Raw genomic sequence first — 20776 nt, 5'->3', positions numbered from 1 at the left:
GTGGTGTGTTGATGGTAGTTACCTATGGCACAAAACAAGAGATTTTATGCCATTGTCCATATGGAAGCTCTAGGCTATTTGAAATAGTGGTTAATCCTCAGTTTTATATGGACTGTGTATGTACGTGTGTGTGTATATGTGTTGGAAGGTGTCATAAATTTTCTGGTAATTGTTAAAAATAAAGGCAATAGTAGAATGTGCAACTGCTACAAACTCTAGATCCCTTTGAGGATTAGCCACTATTGTTAGTCCTCAATTCAGACCATTTGTTAAGTTTGTCTGAAATTATAACAATGAGAAAAAGAGTGACTTAAGACCAGTCCTCACATCTCTGATCATAGCAGCTTCTCCATTGTCTCATGATCAAAATTCAGGCAGTTGACAACCAGCATATATTTACAACAGTTGCAGCATCTCAGGATCACATAGTTGTCATTTGCAATCCTCTCAGCTGGCTTCTGACAAGCAAAGCCAATAGGGAAAGCTGGATTCGCTTAACCACCATGTGATTCAATTAATGAATTGGCTTAATGACCATGGCATAAAAGGTTTTAAGATGAGGTGTGACTCATTTAATGACCACCTTACTTAGTGATGGAAGTTTAGTCTCCATCATTATCATTAAGTCGAGGACTACATGTACATGAAACCTGTATTTTTGTAGCAATTACGTAGGATTTCCTCTTGATAGAAGGTTTCTGTCCTTCTCTGTCCACTTCCCAATACCTGTCATAATTTAGTTCTGACCTTTCCTTCTCAATATAATCATCCCATCTACTTTTCCCATCTCCATCAATATCTCTTTGGAGAGAGACTTGTGTGCAGGAGCTTACAGATTTCTGTGGAAGATTTATGGTTGGAGAATGAAAGTGACTGGTATTTATTGTTTCTCAAATATTCTTCAGTCAAGAATCATTAAAAAAACATTTGGAGAATACAAGGCCACCCAGTCATCCAAATGCTCCTTGCTCATTTTTTCATTTTCAAAAGCAAGGAAGTTCATATTTTGGTAAATCAAATAATGGTTACAATTGCATTTTCCTTTCCATTTTTAATGGCCTTTTCAAACTACATTTTCTACCAAGATAGTTATTCCAAAATTTGATAGTCAATTATCACTTATTTTATGTGTACCATGCTGTGAGAACAGCTGTTAAGGGTGAGAAGCTTATGACATCCTAATGTTAGATCATCATTGCTGTATTTCCTATTCAACCATTTGGGGGGTTGGTTTTGCAAGATCACAAATGGATACCCCATGCCTACTGTGTTCCCCCCCAAAATAAGACCAGGTCTTATATTAATTTTTGCTCCAAAAGATGCATTAGGGGTTTTTTTCCAGTTAGGTCTTATTTTTGGGGAAGTATAGTACTAAATACGTCCATCTGGCTGATGATCTTAACTGGGGCTTATTTTGGGGGTTGGGCTTATATTACGAGTGTCCTGAAAAATCATGCTAGGCCTAATTTTTCAATTGGGTCTTATTTTCGGGGAAGCACAGTATTCACCCTTCATTTGTGCACTTCAATAAACCAGTTTTGAGCCATTTAGTCATTTTTTGCATCTGTCTGGCACTGTACACCCAAGGGTGGACATTTAAGTAGTCAAGTTGGAGAAGGCTAGTTTATGAATCAATGACCTAAATACTTGAGGAGACCAAGCCAATTGCTTTCAAAATATAAGAGGGCAGAAGTGCATGTATGTGGAACTGAAGCCATCTCTTTTCTCCACGTTGCCACTAAGTGGAATATGTGTAAAGATGGTGGCTGCAACTGCAATCAGCAGCCCACTGGTTTACATGCATACCCTTTACAGCCAATGCATGTAAAAGGGCAAGGCTTTTTATCATGCAGTTGGGATTCTGATTTTTGGCCCCATTTCTTGTCTTCAAAGAATATACCAAGAAAAGATTTGGTGAACCTTCAAATTCCACATCCTTGATAGAAAACCTTGGGGACTCAGAGTCTGCATTCTCTTGAGCAGTGGTAATCCATAGCATACCCACTAACATTAGAGATTTTCTTTGCCTCAAATATCCCCAATAGGCTCAAAAATAGTGCCTAAGAAATTCAAAGCATATTATTAAGAAATAAACTCTCAGACCATATTGAGATTGCTTATGAGCAATTCCTAGGTCCTAGGACCGTGGTGGCGAACCTATAGGATGTATGCCATAGGTGGCACGCAGGGCCCTCTCTGTGGGCACACGCACCGTCGCTCCAGCCCTAGGCCTTCAGCTGGGTTTTATAAAACCTTTTCGCTTTAGGCCTCCGCCACCATGTGCAAAAAAAAAAGGTTCAGTTTCAACTTCTCGCGGGAAAAAGATTTCGCAAAGTTGGAATTCATTAATTGAACTTTTTAGTCCCACCCAGTCTGCCGTTATCACCGAAGCCATGCCCACCCAATGGGCCATACCCACCCAATGGACCACACCCACCCAATGGGTCACGCCCACCCCGGCACCCGATGATACATAAGTGGGTTTTGGGTTGCAGTTTGGGCACTCGTTCTCTAAAAGGTTCACCATCACTGTCCTAGGATATTCTTTGCATAAGTGATTTGGCACAGAAAAAAATCACTTGAAGCAATCTGTTCAAAATAAAGGAGAATATGTGTAGCTCAGGGTTGAAATGAGGGGTCCCTGGTGCTCTGAGCTTGGTGGTTTTCTTACAGACGTTTCACTACCCAAACTAGGTAACATCATCACTGCTATTGCTGTTATTACCTAGTTTGAGCAATAAAACATCTGCAAGAAAACAACCAAGCTCAGAGAGCACCAAGGCTCCCTGAAATATGTATCTTAGGAGTTTGGGTTTTTATATCTTTTTTTCATAGTCTAGATCAGGGGTCCTCAACCTTGGCAACTTTAAGACTTGTGGACTTCAACTCCCAGAATCCCTCAGCCAGCTGGCTGAGGGATTCTGGGAGTTGAAGTCTACAAGTCTTAAAGTTGCCAAGGTTGAGGACCCCTGGTCTAGACTCAAATCTGGATGTTCTGGACAGTAGGGGTTGTGGTGGGGAAAAGGCAAAACAAAGTAATTTCATCTGGGACAGGGTTGTAGACCTTGACAGTGGCCAGGGCGGCTGAGAAAAGGGTGAGGACAGAGGAAAGGAAGGTGCCAAGGAGCTCAAGGGTAAGCAGGCAGGCATTCAGGCTGGGCAGAAGAGAGGGAAAATGGATGACAGATGCCAACCTAACCTTAGTTGCCGCATAAAATCAGTCCAATTTCACTCTGGGTTTTCTTTCAGCTGGAACTGCAGCAAAAGCACGAGTTTGGTAGAAGTTCCAGAAAGAAACGGTTTGCTTCAAGCTCAAAACACCTTTTCTATTTCATTCTCTTCCCCTTCTCCCTCAAACAGTAACCTTTTTTTTTTCCTCCTTTCCTTCTCCAGAAGGAGCAGGTGGCTAGAACGACATTGCTGGAAACTTGATAAATGGCACTTGTGATATTATTACAAGTCATTGGAATATATATTTCACTCTCTTCTGTACATAATCTTCATTTCCATTTGGATAATCAGCAGGTCTCTTTATTGATACAAATTCTTCGAATCTGCTTTTCAAGCAGTAGTCTGAATCTATTATATTGCCAGAATTCTATGTTCTTACTGACAGTATTAACAATTTTCCCCTTGGAAGTTTTTTTTATTGGATCCCATTGAAACAAAGAAAAAGAAACTTAAATCCCATTACTTTCAATAAAATTTACTGATATTTAGGTTTATTCTCAAAAGAATATTCATTTTTTGAGTTCTATTCAAATAACTTCAGCAATTAACTAACATAATCTTATATACCCATATTTAGATTCTCCTAGAGTCTATGAAAGATTCAGATCAGTATGTCTAAACTCTCATATAACTGAATACTACAAAAAGTATATAGTAAGTGACAGTGTTTGCTTATCCAACTTCTTTTGATAAGTCGACATTAAAAATTAAAAAAAAAAACATTAAATACTAGTATTACTAATCCTTTGGCATTTCATCAACATCAACTGGATAACTTTTTAATACAGGAAATTTAGATCTATTATGAGAATTTTAGACAACTCTTACTCTTGCTTTTATGACTGGTGGATCAGAGAGGATAAGAGACTCGCCCATGGGACATTCCTAAACAAGAAGCTGTGAGAACACAGGATTCCTACAAACTTTCAAGCTTTGACAAGCACTCAAGAACTGGGTCAGCTTGCTATATTAAGATACTGGAATAATTCATTCCAAGCAAGAATAAACAAATGCTTATTTTTCTCTTTAGAGAATCTTACTTCATAATGATTTATGATAACCTTGTTTATTTTCAGAATTATGGATGCTTGGCCTAGAAGCAATAACCCTTAAGTTACCAAGAAGTAAAAGTTTATTTATAATCTTGCACTATTCCCTATTTGCCTCCAATATTTTTATTTATTTAAAAGATTTATATGGTCACCAGTGGTGGGATTCAAATATGTGAACAACTGGTTCTCTGTGTGGATGCCGCTTCCAGAAGTCCATTCTTGGCCTGGGTAATAAAAAAATTAGCTACCGGTTCTGCTGAAGTGATGCGAACTGGCTGAATCCCACCAGTGATGGTCACCTATCTTAAGCAATTCCAGGCAGCTCACAGCATAACCATAAAAAACCCACATAAAACAGTAAAAAGATCAGACAAATAAAAGCTTTAACTATCCCCTACTGCTCCTCAGTAAGCTACAATGACTCGTTTCATTCTTTTCTGTCCTATCCTGAGTAAAAAAACAGGTCTTGATGGCCTTCCAAAAAGCTAAAATGGGGAGGGGATTGAATTGTTGGGAGAGGAGGGCATTCCATAGGTTAGAGACAGGCATGTAAAGGCTGAGGCCCTATTAAGTGGAAGGATTTCAGGGAAAGGATCTAGATTAGTGTGCCTACTGTACCTTATCTAGTGGACAGCCAGATATTCTTAGATAGAGTGGTTCTACAAATAACCAGGTCCACTGCCATGTAGGGCTTTTAAGATAACCAGCATGTTGAATTGGACTCAGAAGGAAACTGGGAGCAAGTGCAGCTCATAGAGGTGTAGACAAACCTATTAACACCTAATACTGTGCACACCACTGCATTCTGGACCAGATGTAACTTCCAAGTGGCCTTCAAGGCAGCCCTATGTAAAGTGCATTCCACTCTAAATGGGAAGTAACTAAAGCAAGAGTGGTCATGAGCAAGGACTCTCAGTCCAGGAAAGGACGCAATGGGCATACAAGATATGCAAAGCCCACCCACCCAACCACAACTGCCATTTGCTCATCAACCAGAAGCTATGAGTTCAGGACACCCAAGTTGTGCACCAGCTTGATCCACGGGAGGACAACCCCATTCAAGTCACCATTGTTTGAGGGGCCAAAAACCTAGAGTCACTCCATCTTGCGAGAGTTGAGCCCACACAAACTGTCACAGCCTTCAAGGACTTGGACAGCACCATTAAAGCATTACTTGTCTAGCTCAGGGTAGAAATGAATAACTGGGTATTTTCAGCATATTGATGATACAACACCCTATGCTTTCAGATGACCTATGCAGCAGTTTCACATAGATATTAAAGGAGAAATAGACAAGCCCTAAGGCAACCCCCCTTTGCAGGGGTCTAGGGCTTGACCTCTTGTCTATCAACTAGAACCAAAAAGAGACAAAAGAGGGTTTTGCTGGGAACCATATCACATAAAATTGTCACTTAATTTTTCCCTATTTGAAAATAAGCATCTAATTCTGAAACAGATATGCCAGAGACACAAAGCAAAAAAGTCAACATCACTATAGCTGGCATTTACTTTCTGCATAATGCTGTCAGTTCAGTCAGCTCCTTCACAATAGGCAATACAATACCAAGCAAGAATTGTGGGAATGAGCAAAAAAAAGCAAGACTTTGTTTAAAATCATTTAATTAGTCTTTTCAGTAATAAGCGTAATAGACAATAGAATAGATTGCCATCATTCAATTATTTACACCTTTTTTTTTTAATTTAGCTTCAAAACAGGCAGCTGAAGAATTTACATAGCAGTATCTCTTTGCAAGGAATGCAATGCAATCCAGCTTCAGCACAAAACCCCGTCCTGTCCTAGAGGAATTGAGTGCAATGAGGCTTCTGTCATTTCAACCGTCCAGCTGAAGATACACTAAGGAATTATGAACTGTTTTTCCTGGATGACTTCAAAAATGAAACAGAAAACTTTAGTTCTATTAAATACTGAGATCATTAGAAAATGATGCAATGCTGTGGAAACTGAATTCTTTCCCTTTGCAGGCATAACAAGTGGCATTAAGACAACTTCACACCAATTTTGTTCTGTTCTTTTTTCATTAACCGCTGTACTTCTTTCTCCATTTTTTTCCTTTGTTGCTCAGCTGCCCGTTTTTCTCTTTCTGCCATTTTCTGCTGCCTGAAATTTCACAGAAAATACAGAATTAAATGCTCCTCGAGTAACTCAGTATCATACAGTATTATAGACATTTCCTGAACTTCACTGGTATTCTTTGCTTATACTCAGCATGGAAATGGATTGCCAAATACCTGAACTGTACAAATGACCCAAATAATCCATTGGAAGGTAGAATAAGCTGAGCACCATTTAATTTTAAAAGTAGAATTATTACTGCTTATTAAGCAATCAAGCTAAGAAATGGTAAACTGAGCTCTATCGATGTAACTTTCTGTATTCAGTGACCAGCATCCTGCAGGTTTAGATGGAACTCCTCCATCGGGCCATGTCCAGCAGATAACAATATGCCCAGTTTTCTACAGATATAATTAATAAGCTTATATTCTATCCAACATTTAGGGGGTTGCTGTAAAAGCTATTATGGGGAATCTGACCATTTCTGCCATATTTGTTACCTTTTTCACCTGCAATTTAACTTTACAAAATACACCCTCAAAACTCTTTTGATAATTACATTTTTAGTACATCACTGTTAGTTTGAAATACAATATGTTCTACATTTTGAGCTCAGTTTTGATGGTATATTTATATCATCAGTATATTTATATACTGTCCTTATTATTTTACAAATAACTTAAGGCAGGGAACATATCCATCACAATTTCCTCCTACTTCTGTTTTCCCCACTGTTAGGTGGGTTGGGCTAAGAGAGAGTGACTGGTTCAAAGTCATCCAGCTGGCTTTCACAGCTGAGGCGGGACTTGAACTCACAGTATGATGCTTTTTAAACTCGCAACGTCACGTGACGTGTCATGACTTTTTTTTTTCATTGCCAGCAATGGGGTGGATGAGGTTTCAGTTTGACACCCCTGCTCTAGATCGTATTAGAAAAACACACTTTTTGTTACTCACTTCCACTAGTGATCTGTCTCCTCACTAACTCTATGGGAGTGGAGTTGGATATTGTTCCAAGAAATATTTAGGCAGCACTAGAAGATACAGGTAGTCCTCAACTTACAAACATTCATTTAAAAACCATTTTAAGTAACAGTGGGGCTGAAAAAAAGTGATTTACAACCAGTTCCTGCATTTATGACCATCAGTCACATGATCAAAATTCAAATTCTTGATGATTGGCATGTGTGTACAGTGGACTTCTGACAAGCAAAGGCAATGGAGGAATTCAGATTCCACTTAAAGACCATGTGATTCACTTAACAACTATGGCAAAAGGTCTTAAAATCAGGTGCAACTCACTTAACCACATTCTCTACCTATAGAGAGGGCCACTCTCTCTTATGGCCCAAATTGTTTTAGGACTACAATTCCCATTATCAGAGTTGTAACCCTACAATTGTAGAACCAAGAAAATACTTTTTTTTGCACACTGTATATATAAGATATAGAACTCACGGACAGAATCTAATGATTATGGCAGTTATTAAAGGAGGAGCATGACAAATTCATACAGGAAGAGGTTATTTAAGGACACTAATTGCAATGGTTGTTTACCACTTTCTGAATGATAGGCAACGTGCCAAAAGTTTCAGACTTCCCAAATACAGCAGGGCTGTTCTTATGTTTTCTCTGAAATTAGGAACAAATGCTCTCCAAAGCCAAGGACATAACTTTGTTAATAAGACATATGCTCAATGTGTATGTTGATAAAACACTTTCAAGAGCCTGCAGAGATGCAAGGTACTTTACAAGGAGAAACTAGAATGGTTGAGAGTAAAAATGGCCATTTGTTCATTTACAAAATTTATAAGGCCGCTCAAACTCATTTATGAATCAAAGCAGAATACATCAGTTACAATAAAAAGCAATTAAAATCAAACAAAAGAAATATAAAAGCCATTTAATAAGCCACAATAATACACAATTTTTTTTATATAACAACTGCCATGACACTTTAATAAAATTAAAAATTTATAGAATAATAAATTAAGCAGTGGAAATCTGTAAATAATAACCTGATACTTGAAACGTAAGTCAGTTATAGAATTCAATTTAATTTGGAAATCATGGAACATGTTATTTTTTAAAAAAACATTATGTTTGTATTGATATTTGTTTTGCTTATTCCTTATCTTTTCTACCATGTTCTTAAATACTCATTAAATAAATAACCCCCTTTTGGGAATTTTCTTTGTTTGTTTTGAGGTTTGTGTCCAAAACATACTGTCTTTGAGGAAACAGTCGATTTCAGCTTTTTAGCTTGATTTTACCATGGCAAAAATTTCACACAATGTCTAGCATTAGAAGAAAGAGGGTAATCTTCAAGCAATGCTTTCTATCCACGACTCTAAAAGGCAATGTTAGCTGTGTGCTGAGCCCTCTGCTGGCTTGCTTGTGGGTTGTTTTTAATGTGAAACAATAGTTTATGGATATATAATTAAACTCCCGTCAGGCTATTTTTTCTTAAGGTGACCAACATTATCAGAGCACAGAAGAGAGAGTATGAAATAATAAATCAAGGAAATTAAAGGCATGAGAGAAGAAACAGGAAAGGAAGTATAATTAAAACTAGTTTACACCAATCCCATTCTTAATATATCTCTGTATTTTTGTAAACTATCAAACTATCCACCTTCTACCAACATGGCATATTTCATACACTGTCTTTTGTTCTTCAAACTACTTACTTTTTCCCCTATGGAAGATCTCATAAACTATATCCAACCACTTCTTCAGTCTTCCTCTTCCTTTCAACCTATTCATTATTCCTTGATATATTTCTTTTACAATTTGATCCTCACTTATTCTCCTTATATGATCAAAGCACCTCAATCCACATTTGATCTGAGTCTATTCATTCTCAACTCTTTTTGTTTTACCACATATATTTCTTAATCACCCTACTCCTATTCTATTCAAATCACTGTTTATATATCTCCTGTCATAGCCAAGTCTCACTTTCCTACAATGAACTGGGCAGAAGAAGCCTCTGTGCTTCTTTCAATAAACATACATTCCTTGAAATACATATACCTATTATCTTTCTGCCTGCCACACAAGAAAAAGCAGAGAACAGGGTGCCAGAGAATGATAAGCATCTTATCAAATAGCCATACAGACTTTGTAAATTGTTAAATTTGCTACTGTCAGCTCGGAGGCGAATCTCCATAGCATCTACATAAAAACATCATTTAAGCATTTCAGCAAAGCAGATCCCATCACTTCGACTTCTGAATAGCTTTTTTATTGGGGCAAAAAAGGAGTCTTCAAAATAAAATTTAAAAAACCAGTGTGAAAAAAATATAGAACAATTTTTTTTCTACGTCCTACCTCTCACTTTTGCCATGCAACAGTTTCATGAGAGAATAGTAGCAGTCAAAATTTTGCATCCTTGATGCATGGGAATACAGTCTTAATAAGCAGTATGTAACTTATATTGTGGCTAAGTGTTAAATAATAACTGATCAAAGACTTCCCATTGACTTGAGTACTCTGCATGTATCTCCTTATTTATTTTACTGAGTTTAAAGATGCCTCCCATTATAAACAACTCCGACTGAGATACATCCCAACCTCCTTAAATGGAGTTAAAAACAATACAATAAAAAGATAAGACATGGAAAACTGAGTTCAATTCTCTACATAGCCAAGCTATTCTCCACCAGTGCCTTACCTACTTGCTAGTCATATGAGAATCTTTATGTTTTACCACCCTAAGCGCTTGGTAACAGAACTGGGACAATAATTAGACAACTACCTAATATTTGAAAAAAATGTTAAATTATTATCCTAGCAATGACAGCACTCTTTAAGAGCAAAGGGCTGCTAAACAGAGAAGGTGTGAATTAGCAGCACCAACAGCTGACATGATTTGGCAGCGGAAGGCATAACACATCTATTTCAAGTCTGGCAGAAATCCTCACCAGTAATTTTCAAATTCAGATGAAATGATTAACTGCAATGGAAATGGAGAGTGAGAAGTTTTAGAGTAGGTTTGTACTATAAACTTCTTCACATTTTTCAGAATAAAAATCTAGTTCAGGGGTAGGCAATATAGTTTCTACAAGCATCAATGTCTCCTTAAGAAAATATTTGGTGCCCATCAGGTTACCTATAATTTTTGCTTCTTTTTTTAAAGAGCTTTCTAAAAAACATAAATAGGTGACTTCCTACAAAGCAAAGCAGCACATCCTGGCATCCTATTTATTTGCAGGAATGACAATGAACTCCACCAGATCTAATTGAGATGGCACAAAATATCCTGAGAAAATAGGTACTTGGTGATACATCATGCTAACAATTGTTTATTTCCTTTACTCACATACTTCTAATTGTATCCTCAGGTCAAAAAGAATGATTTATTGATAGAAGCTTAAGTTCAAACTTAAATTAAGGTTGTTAAATACAAAGAAAAGCTAAAGGCTTTAATGTGCTCTTACTTCCATACCAGGAGAGAGGGAACAAAACTCACATTATGACTTCATTGATCGTATGATAAACTAGGGTTTGTTGTTATATCCAGATACACTCACAGTGAACCTTCTCTGAATCATGGTGGATGGATAAGTTATAATCAGTTACAGGATTTGGTAAAGTTACCTCAGAACCTCTTCTGCTTGCCAGGAAGCATCTTCCTCTTCTTCCCAAGCATTTTTGTTTTCCTGCCATGTCTCCAAGTCTCCTAGTTCTGGCTGCAAATGGAAATTAATTAGCATCTCCAAAATACTGTTTCACGCTAGCAAGTAATTATTCTAATAAAGTACTGCAATTCAAATATTGGAAAACGTAACTTCCTTATTCCTGGAAAGCATTGAAGAGAGACTTACGGACAGCAATTTTCTTTGAATGAATTCATTGTAATACAGAAAAAACCTACCCACTTTCAAATGCTAGCTAATACTTTCTTAATTAACATGTTCTCATATATCTGTTACAGGCAGTCCTTGGCTTAGGTCTATTTGTTCAGTGATTGCTGAAAGTTACAGCAGCACTGAAAAAAATTAGCGTACGATTGATTCTCAAAGTTCTGGCCATCACAGAACCACTATAGTCACATGATCACCATATGAGTTCCTAGCTCACAATCACAACATCATAGGAAGCCATGGCCACATGGCTGCCATTTGCAACCTTTCCTATCAGTTTCCCACAAGCAGTTGGTGGGGAAGCCAGCATGGAAGGTCGCAGGTTGTTCTGGTAAGTCCCCTAGGCTTTCCTGTGCTTGCACAACACCATTCACCCCATGGTCTTCTTGCACTTACGCAGCACTCCTCGCCCCACAATCTTGCATCACTACACTCTCCACATGGCCTTCTTTCATTCACACAGCAGCACACGCCCTATCCTACTGTGCTGGTGTAGTACCATACCCGCCATTCAATGGTCTTCCTGCACTCACATGGCTCCCTGAATCAGATAGTCTTGTGTCACTGTAACCGCCACCCCATGGCCACTGCATATCTTGGAGTTATGACGGTAAGACTGCTAGGATTGTTGTCACTAATCAATGTAGTCACATGACACCATTCTTTATGACTACATCACTTAGTAATAGCAATCTCCACTAGTAAGTTCTTGGTCATCATGCTCTCACTTCCTAATTCTTGGTAGAGTAAGCATATTTCTTTTTATTATGCTTAATAATTTAGGGGATTGTGCCTATTAAATGCATAGGTGGGACAACACAAAAAAATGCTTTTGCAAAACATTCCAAAATTCCAATTATTCACAATCATGTTCTTCTTCCACATCAACGTCCTCTCTCACCTTCACATACTTGAGTAAATGTCTGAGCTTCCCAATATAAACCCATACTTGCTCACCAAGATCTATTCTATCATGTTCAATGAAACATACTTAATAAACTAATCCACCTTTAGTTTTTGCCTTTGCTTTTGCTTTCTTTCCTCTATGGGAATAATAAGGACATTCCTTTAATTGTCAGGCACATATGCAGCCACATTAAGCAAATTCCAGAACCACTTCATAGATAAAACATATCCATAAATTAATATTTCTCAATTATGCTATCAAATTCTGCAACCTCTCATTTTTTAATACTGCCACATTTATGATTTCTTTTTCATCAATTCTTTTTGGATGCTAACATATAAAAAATGTTTCATTTTAGTCTTCAGTATAACACTATCAGTTCCAACCAAGTCTCTAAAATACCCATTCCAGCATCCCTTCACTTAGATTTCATTCCAAATTATTTCATCAGTTTTATTTTTAATTTTATTCAAATACTTGGCATGTTGATCTGAAAATTCATGAAAAACCGAGGAAGAGGTTATGTACAAATGGTAAAAAGCAAGTTGAAGTACATAAATATGAATACCTTGGTAGACTATTTACTAAATGTGGGAGAATGAATGGGAAAAATTAGATATGCAGATGTTGATTGAACGGTAATAGGTAATACATGACCTATGGTAAGGGATAAAAATTGTTGAAAGAAGCAAAAACTTATGTATAGAAGAGCATGTTTTTTTAAATAAAAGTGAGAATTTGGAATGACAGGAGAAACAGGTTAATTCATTGGAGTACCTAAGACAACAGTATGGGGTTTTTTTTTTACACAATTTAAGGCTTTATTAGATTATGGCTATCAATTTGTCTTACCTATGCCCTCCCCAAAAAAACCACAACAGCTAGTATTCCTTCTTTAAGACATTCTGGAAATTATACATACAAAAATATTTATGATAAAGAAGTTACTTACAGATTGATGAATAAAAGGAACATCTGGTGTAGCTGCTAATCTACTTGAAAATCCGGCACTACCATCTTGGTTGCCAAAATTTAAAGGTTCACGTTTTTTAACAATGATCTGAAAAGCATGAATTTAAAGTCGTAATTTGCAATATTGCTATTTATTAACAAATAAAATTGGAAACTTATTAACCCAACTATAAAAACTGATGTCACGCAACAATGCCATGTTCGCTGTTTCACAGATGTCAACTTACATTTCCTGCCAGTGCAAAAGCAGCAGTGGGCCTGAACCCTGCAAGAATTTCCCATCACTTTTTCAATCAACCAAAGCATCCTTAGCTCTGTCATCTCAACCATTTGATTTCTGGTTAGCAACTTGGAAGTGGAACTGGCTGCATGAGCAGCTCCTCTCTCTTTCCATGCTGCTCTTCTGACATGGCTCCTCTTAGGGCCCTATACTTGGGCTACCAGATTTAGACTATAAAATCAGACACTATAGCAAAAACTCTTTTCACTGTTGCCTTTGGGCACCTGGATTTTGCAGGCTGAATACAGAAGTCCAATGACAATTGTTAAAAGCATGAGGCCAAAAAAAATGAGGATAAGGAGAAGACCAGCAGGATTTCCTGTGCTTCCACTTCTTCTCTTGCCTTCACTACAATTAAGCCACTGCTTTCCACCCTTCTCTTTTTTTGGCCACCAGGGGTTAGCCATCTTCCTGAACTAAGTTTAACTCCCAGTTATAAGCGAATATGGAAAGCATTGCTCTTCTTACATTTTTCATCAACCCGTAAGTATGGATGAAAAGGAAAAAAGTAATTTGTTTTAAAGGAGCAAATGCTTCTGTGCTGTTAATATCTACAAAAGAAATGGAAAGAAAGGGACATTTGCAAGCTAAAGGTATTTGCAGGCTTATTGACTTCTCAGATGGTCCAATATTGTTTTCAAAAGCTTAGTTGATTAGTATAATATACACTCCAGACTGTTCAGAATTCTATACCCTGAAATGTGTTATCTTACACATTCGCTTGGCCCTAATTACATGCAATATCCTTATTGCCTACTTATGGTAAGGGATAGGACTGTAACAAACTGAAGCAAAGCCCTTTGACTCTGCACATTCACTTGCACATAATAGGCTTATCTAGCTGCTTGATGGAATGAAGTGGGGCTTTACCACAGCATCAGTCAGAAGAAAGTTGGCATGCAATCCTTCAAAATCCTCAAACAAACATGTATAACCTCAGTCAATCCACATAACTTAATTCATGTGTAGCAACCAGTTTTGCTTTCAAACTTTTTTCTTTAACCTCACCCTTGATTAAAACTATATTGCTCAGTATATAAACTTATTTAAATGACTGGGAAATTATCTTAACATAACAAGTTGTTCAATGTGATTACATTTCAAATGCAAAACAGAAAGGACGAAATAATGTAAATTATTTGTTCACTATACATATATATTCTGCTGTACTCCCAAAGAATACAAACACAAATGTCATAAACTCTGGGTAAAAATGAAGGTTTTTTTATGATACAAAACTGAAAAGGGAAAATTATTTTCTGCTTTGGCAGTTTCACTCATATTCATGTCTATGATGATGAATTTAAATTGCTCAAAATGCTGCACCTCTACTGGATACGATTATTTTTAAAATACAGTAGTTAACTGCATAAGCTATCTAACTGAGCCACAGATAGAAAATGTCATGGTTGACTTGCTACGCACCCCTGCTCACAACAAGACAACAGAAACAGGGAGGGAGGACGGAAAGTATTGAAATGCAAGAGAGGCTTGGGAGGGAATTGAGGAATGCAAGGGAGCCATCATAGCATGGGACAGTCCCAACACTCCAAGGTCAAACGCTGGGAAAAGAGGTGCTCAGATTTTTTCCAAAACAAAATGAATGCAATTGATTGGTGGACAATGAACAGTGGGTAGGTCCAGGGGGAAAAGTGGATTTTATCTATGCTGGTTTTCGTGCGAAAACTTTAGAACTGGCTTTGCTACTTCCATGCCTATGTGGATTTATCAGTAAAGTTATACTCTTGGTAAAATAATGTCCCAGAAGTTTATTTTGATGCATTTATCAAAGGGATGGTTGACAGAAAACAATTTTCACTGCTAAATAACTACATTAGAAGGTAGTTTTAGGTTTTAGACTGTTGTGAATGCTGAAAACATACTTTCTGTGTTTTCCTTATTGTTGGTGTCATGTCCTTAAAGTAATCAGGCTCCATTTCTTCCAATCCATTTTGTTGATTGGCTACACTGCCGTTGCCACCTTCAATTTTCACACTTGTAGGGGCATCTTCATCCCATGAAGACCAATCTTCTACTTCTGGCTAAAAAGAAAAGGGAAAGAGTTCCATTCTTTATTGGCCATCCAATGTGCATAATACATAACCTATTTTTATTGGGTCATTAGGTAGAATTAATTTTAAAAATTGATATCCAGATCATTCAATATATTACTTGTTTCGGAACAGATGAAAAATCCACAGTAGTTGGCAAAGTTATTTGGTCTCCACTAAGCTTTCGTCCTCTTCCAGTCCTGAAAAACAAAAGTTTCTTTTTAAATCTGATACATTTGAGAAAACTGAAGTTGTAAATAAGAAATCATTTAAAAGCTACATTAAAAGTTAGAATACTTAAAAAACTTAGCACTTTTTATGTAATTTTAACTACAGAGAATCCTCAACCTCACAATCGAGCCCAAAATTTCTGTTGCTAAACAAGACAGTTATTAAGTGAATTTTGCCTCATTTTACAACCTTTTTTGCCACAGTTGTTAACTGAACCACTGTAATTGTTAACACTGTTGTTAATTGAATCTGGATTTCCTATTGACTTTGCTTGTCAGAAGATCACAAAAGGTGATCACAAGACCTGGGATACTGCAACTGTCATAAATATGAGTCAGTTGTCAAGTGTCTAAATTTTGATCATGACTATGGGGATTATACAATGGTTGTGCAAAAAATGTTCATAAGTCACTTTTTTCATTGCCGCTATAACTTCGAATGGTTACTAAATGAACTGTTGTAAGTTGAGGACTACCCATACTGATTAAAATCCTAATTTAAGAATAAAACCAACAGTTCTATTTTTCAGATCTTTTTCTACCAATTTAAAATTTAAGGCACATTTTCTACTATCCATATTAGTCAAGGAATTTTTCACTAAGATATGATGAGCTTCCTTTATAAAATGATGCAATAACAAGAAGTACAGTAGAATCAACATTTAAGAAATAAGCTAACTTTAAGAAAACAACTTAGTTATTTCTATAAAACAGTACAGATTACATTATGATATGTCAACTATCACATTCATGCATATTTAGATGAATTCTCCTATAATATGTAAAGAAACTCGGACATTTCCCAATTGAAGAGATTTATATACTTGAGTGCTTCTCAGTACTAAAAGCATGTACCCCATTTTATTTCTACCACAGCATATAAAAAAATATGCATCATTAAACTTCCAAATCCTGCAGATAGGTGAAAAAATTAGCATGCATGCTGGACGTGCATATTTGAAAGGGTAAATCATTATAAAAAAATTAGTGTAGAAAACTGTAGTATATGTTTATAAAATCAAAACCTTAAGACAGGGGTGTCAAATTGCTGGCCCGCAGGCCAGATGCGTCACACAGAAGCTGCACCCACCCCAACTCCGGCAAGGGAAAAGTGTCATGATACGTCGCGACACGTCATGTGACACGGTGAGTTTGACATCCCTGCCTTAAGAGCCAAGTAACTTGGACAGAGAAAACTGTAAAAACAAAAAGCAGGTCTGTCAGAAAGTAAGGAAAAATATTCTTGTTCCAATCATCAGAATTTTCAAGAGAAATTGCCATTCCTTTTCCTTTACAAATCAAATCAAATATTTTTACAAATATTTTCTGAATAAATACTTATTCCTATTCCTGTTTAACAGAAGTAGTATGTATAATTTCAGGTAACAATTCACAGCAGTTCTCAAAACATACAAAACTTAACCATAGCAGAATACTAGTATTATATTACTAACTCTCCTTCTTTATATTATTTGACTTTGTGGCTTTTTCCTGACTGAAAAATATATATTATTTTCCCTTTCTCTGAATACTTGCGATATATATTAATCAATTACTCATTTTACGTATGCAAAGAAAGAAGCACACACTTACAAAACAAGTTCTTGTATAAATATTTGTATCATACATATTTATTTTTAAGTGGTAAAACTAATCACATGATGCCGTAGTTTTCTGTTTTTCTAAGATTATATCAGTTTATTTAGCTATACAAAGATAATAGAAAGGACATTAGTAATTTTTTAAAAAATCTCAATGCAACTTCAAATTATGTCACTATTCATTGTTCAATTAAGGAAGAAATTCCACTTCATGTTTGTAACCATTTTAAACCTTCATATAAAAAAAAACTATTAAAGGAATACTACATTCCTCCTTCCCCAATTTGAAACACACACAAAGTAAACTCTCAAGAGTAATGAGGTAGAAATCTTAGAGGAAAAATCAGAGCAAACTCACATGCAACCTTTGATATTTACCTGCAAATCAATCTTTTAAAAAAAGATAGTACTGCTGCCAAGCATGTACAAATTTTAAATAGACGGAACTGTGTAATTGCCATGATGAAAGACTTCACCTGAAAAAGAGGGGAAAATGTACTGATAAGCATAATGCTATTTGGATGCTTTTGCAGCCATAGGCGCTAAAAGAAGTCTGCGCATACATTTCAATGTAGCTACAACCCATAAGTACGACTTCAAATTCATATTAGTAACAAAAATCAAAAGGAAAGTGTGGTATTGATGAACATCTAATGCAGTTCACAGTACTAGTCTGCAAGCAGGATTGCTATATCCAAATATCCCACTGATTTTTAAGAAATCAAGAATACTAGTGGAATATATATTCATACTGTGCTAGACCTCAACAAAAACTGTCAGAATCTATAGACATCTAAAGCATTTCAACAATGGAAAATGTTTTTTTTTTTTCCTGACAAGGTGGGCCAGCAAGTTAATTGGTTAACTAGCTCAATAACTTAATCGTGGATGGTTTGGGCAGGATGCTCAAGTCATTATGCTGCACTCTTTGTGCTTCCTTTCCAAATCATATTGTCATCTATTCCATTTCCACATTCCCATTAGCTTTCTTTGATATCCCAACTAGGTGCATTACAATTAATACTAAGAGTGAGATTGAGAATGTGTCTCTGAACTAACAAGGAAAAAATATTTTAAAAAAAACCCTAATTTGGATGAAAACTGCAGAAATATTTGTCCATCAGAGTAAGAGGAAAGAAAAGCTCCAGGAAAGTAGAAGATGGATGAATAGGATCAAACTATTAATCAAATAGTTTGAGCCTATTCAAATAGAAAATTTTCAAAGCTAAACCATATTTTGGTTACAATATCTGAACTTTTGGCTACAATGTCTGAACTGGTTCAATATAATGAAGATTGAATTCAAATGTTAGGCTTCTTTCAATCTTCTTCCTAGCATTATTCCCGCGCTATGGCAGGGTCCGCTTAAGGCTTCTTTCAATGTTAATTGAAAAGTTTGCTTTAAAGCAGTTCAGCAACAGAGTGGCAAAAACCATGTTATTTCTAAAACACCTTCGCAAAGTCTCAAAAAATTATGAGATTGCTTGGCCTCATATGTACCTGTGTACCTATGTGTCAAAGAAACAACTAGTCCACAATAAAAAGCTGCTTTTATGGAAGTCTATTTTAAAAATACGCTCCAAACTATCAAACAAGTTAAATGACATACAAAAGATGCTGTTGCCTAATGTTTGTTTCCTTAGAGTCAACTACCCAGGGAAATCCCTGCATTTTCTGAAGTAGTTTATCATTGCCTCTTTCCTAGGGCTGAGAACAAATGACTAGCCTAGGTCATTGAGCTATCTTTGTGCGTAAGGAAGGACTAGAATTCACAGTCTCCAGTTTTTTAGCTTGGTGCTTTAATCATTACACCAAACTCGCTCTTTTTCCTAAAGCTACAGGAGCAGTAAATCTTAAAATTTTGAGTAAATGGTTTTTATAAAAACCATGTATGAATTGTAAGCATTGTATCTTTTTCAGTGTCTTACATGCATAGATGGGCAAGTTCTAGATATAGTACATTACTAAATTATTACTAGATACATTACTAAATTTAAATTCCATTTAGATTCCTGCTTGCAAGACATCCAAACTACAATATTTATGTGGGAGAAGTTCTTTCTGTTCAGAGGAGCCAATGTTATTCTCAAAGGCCACTGTGAATATCAGAAAAAGTAAAGTTTTGCTACTTGGGGCAAAAAATGCGGGTGAAATGAAGAAAAAACCAGCATGGCCACAGGCATTACCTTACTAAAATCAGCTTGCATGAAAGAAAGATATGGAGAAAACTTTGTTCTAATATTTACCCTTCTCTTTCCCACAGAGGAAAACAAATCAAACCAACCAACCACAGGAAGCCTACCAGGTAATTTTTTTAATAAAAAAAATTTCCTAAGTTTGTTTGGAAGATATGTATCCTACATTGTATTCGTTTATGGTTTTATTTTTTGTAACGGTAGAGCTTTTGCAATGGAGTATAACCTCAAGGCCCGGGGACAGAAAAGCCACGTTGGGGCCTCCCGGAGGCTTGCTTGGAGGGCAAGGCCGTCCACGGTCGGGAAAAGCCTGGACAACCAACCAGCGGTCGCCTCATCAGGACTCCGGCCGGAGGGAGGAGCGGGGAAGAAAAACCCGACCGCGCGCTTTCTTCCCCGGGAGGGGACGGTGAGAAGTGGCTCAAGGAAGGCGACTCCCGGGCAGGCGCGCTCCTCTCTCGCTCACCTTGTCCAGCGCGGAGGCGAGCGGACGTGGAGGCGACGCGGCTCAAGCCGAGGGACAGCCGCTTCCCTCGGCGACCGCGACTTCCCTTCATTCAAGAGAGGATGCGGTGGCCTCCGTCCCAGCCGCGGCTCTTCGCTCCTCCATAGCCTCCCTCACCGGCCACTACCGGCTCCACCTTCCTGTCACCCTAGAGACCCCCCCCCCTTGCGCCTGCAGTCGCCTCTTCCGGTCCCGCCCCAATACTTTAAGCCAACCGGGCTCGGCATTAAGAGAAAGGGTGGGGGAAAGAACCGGAAGAATGGAGGTTCCTGCGCAAGCGCAGAAAGCTTAAGCCCTCTGTGCGGACGGGGAGGGGAAAGATGAAAGGAGAGGAGGTGGAGCTTAAAAGGCAGGACCGCTTGGCCACGTGATCTGGGGCTCCGCCTTTCTTTCGCGATTCAGTAGTAAAGGTTGAGCGAGCTGGGTGCGTCTGAAAGGAGATTTGCGCATTTTCTCTGACAAGAGTATATGCATATTTTTATTTCGGAGGAGAAAACGGAATGGTTTAAGCCGGTGTTTTACAGAGCTGCGAAGTTTGGGAAAGTTAATTTTTCTTTGTGGCATTCATTGTAATTAAAAAGAGTTGCTACATAGAACATGTGATAAATAGGGCTGGAAGGGACCTTGGAGGTATTCTAGTCCAGACATGTGAAACACAAGGCCTGGGGGCGGGATGCAGCCCGTGGTGTGGTTTCATGTGGCCCATGAAGCCATCCTGGAAACAGAACGGCTTGCGCTGCCTTGGCCCTGGCCTAGGCCAGCAGGGAGCCAATGTACAATTTTGTGGTGGCCATCTATGTTAAAACGCAT

The 20776-nt window shown here is 37.5% G+C and overlaps 1 protein-coding gene across 1 annotated transcript; it reads right to left on the bottom strand.

Annotated features, from left to right (window-relative positions):
• Positions 1–5886: 5886 nt before the first annotated feature.
• Positions 5887–20136, bottom strand: EBAG9 (estrogen receptor binding site associated antigen 9). Its single transcript, XM_039354546.1, has 7 exons — positions 19928–20136; positions 17645–17742; positions 15557–15635; positions 15268–15426; positions 13085–13192; positions 10960–11051; positions 5887–6402 (listed from the first exon to the last, which is right to left on the bottom strand). Exons 2-7 carry the CDS (start codon positions 17725–17727, stop codon positions 6282–6284), a joined length of 642 nt encoding a protein of 213 aa, XP_039210480.1. The 5' UTR covers positions 17728–17742; positions 19928–20136; the 3' UTR covers positions 5887–6281.
• Between the last annotated feature and the right edge of the window lie 640 nt (positions 20137–20776).

Source organism: Crotalus tigris, unplaced genomic scaffold (genome assembly GCF_016545835.1).
Source record: "Crotalus tigris isolate CLP2741 ecotype Arizona unplaced genomic scaffold, ASM1654583v1 scf7180000018559.1332295, whole genome shotgun sequence".
In the NCBI taxonomy this organism is placed as follows: Eukaryota; Metazoa; Chordata; class Lepidosauria; order Squamata; family Viperidae; genus Crotalus; species Crotalus tigris.
Note: the sequence above shows the minus strand (reverse complement) of the source record. Positions and strands in the feature narration are given on the sequence as shown.

Excerpts from the sequence above, each read along its gene's own strand:
- EBAG9 (XM_039354546.1), bottom strand. The coding sequence starts at position 17,727 with ATGGCAATTACACAGTTCCGTCTATTTAAAATTTGTACATGCTTGGCA. Across the intron at positions 13,193-15,267 it reads CAATAAGGAAAACACAGAAA|ATCATTGTTAAAAAACGTGA; the intron begins GTATGTTTTCAG and ends CATGCTTTTCAG. Across the intron at positions 11,052-13,084 it reads TTCCTTTTATTCATCAATCT|CCAGAACTAGGAGACTTGGA; the intron begins GTAAGTAACTTC and ends TTCCATTTGCAG.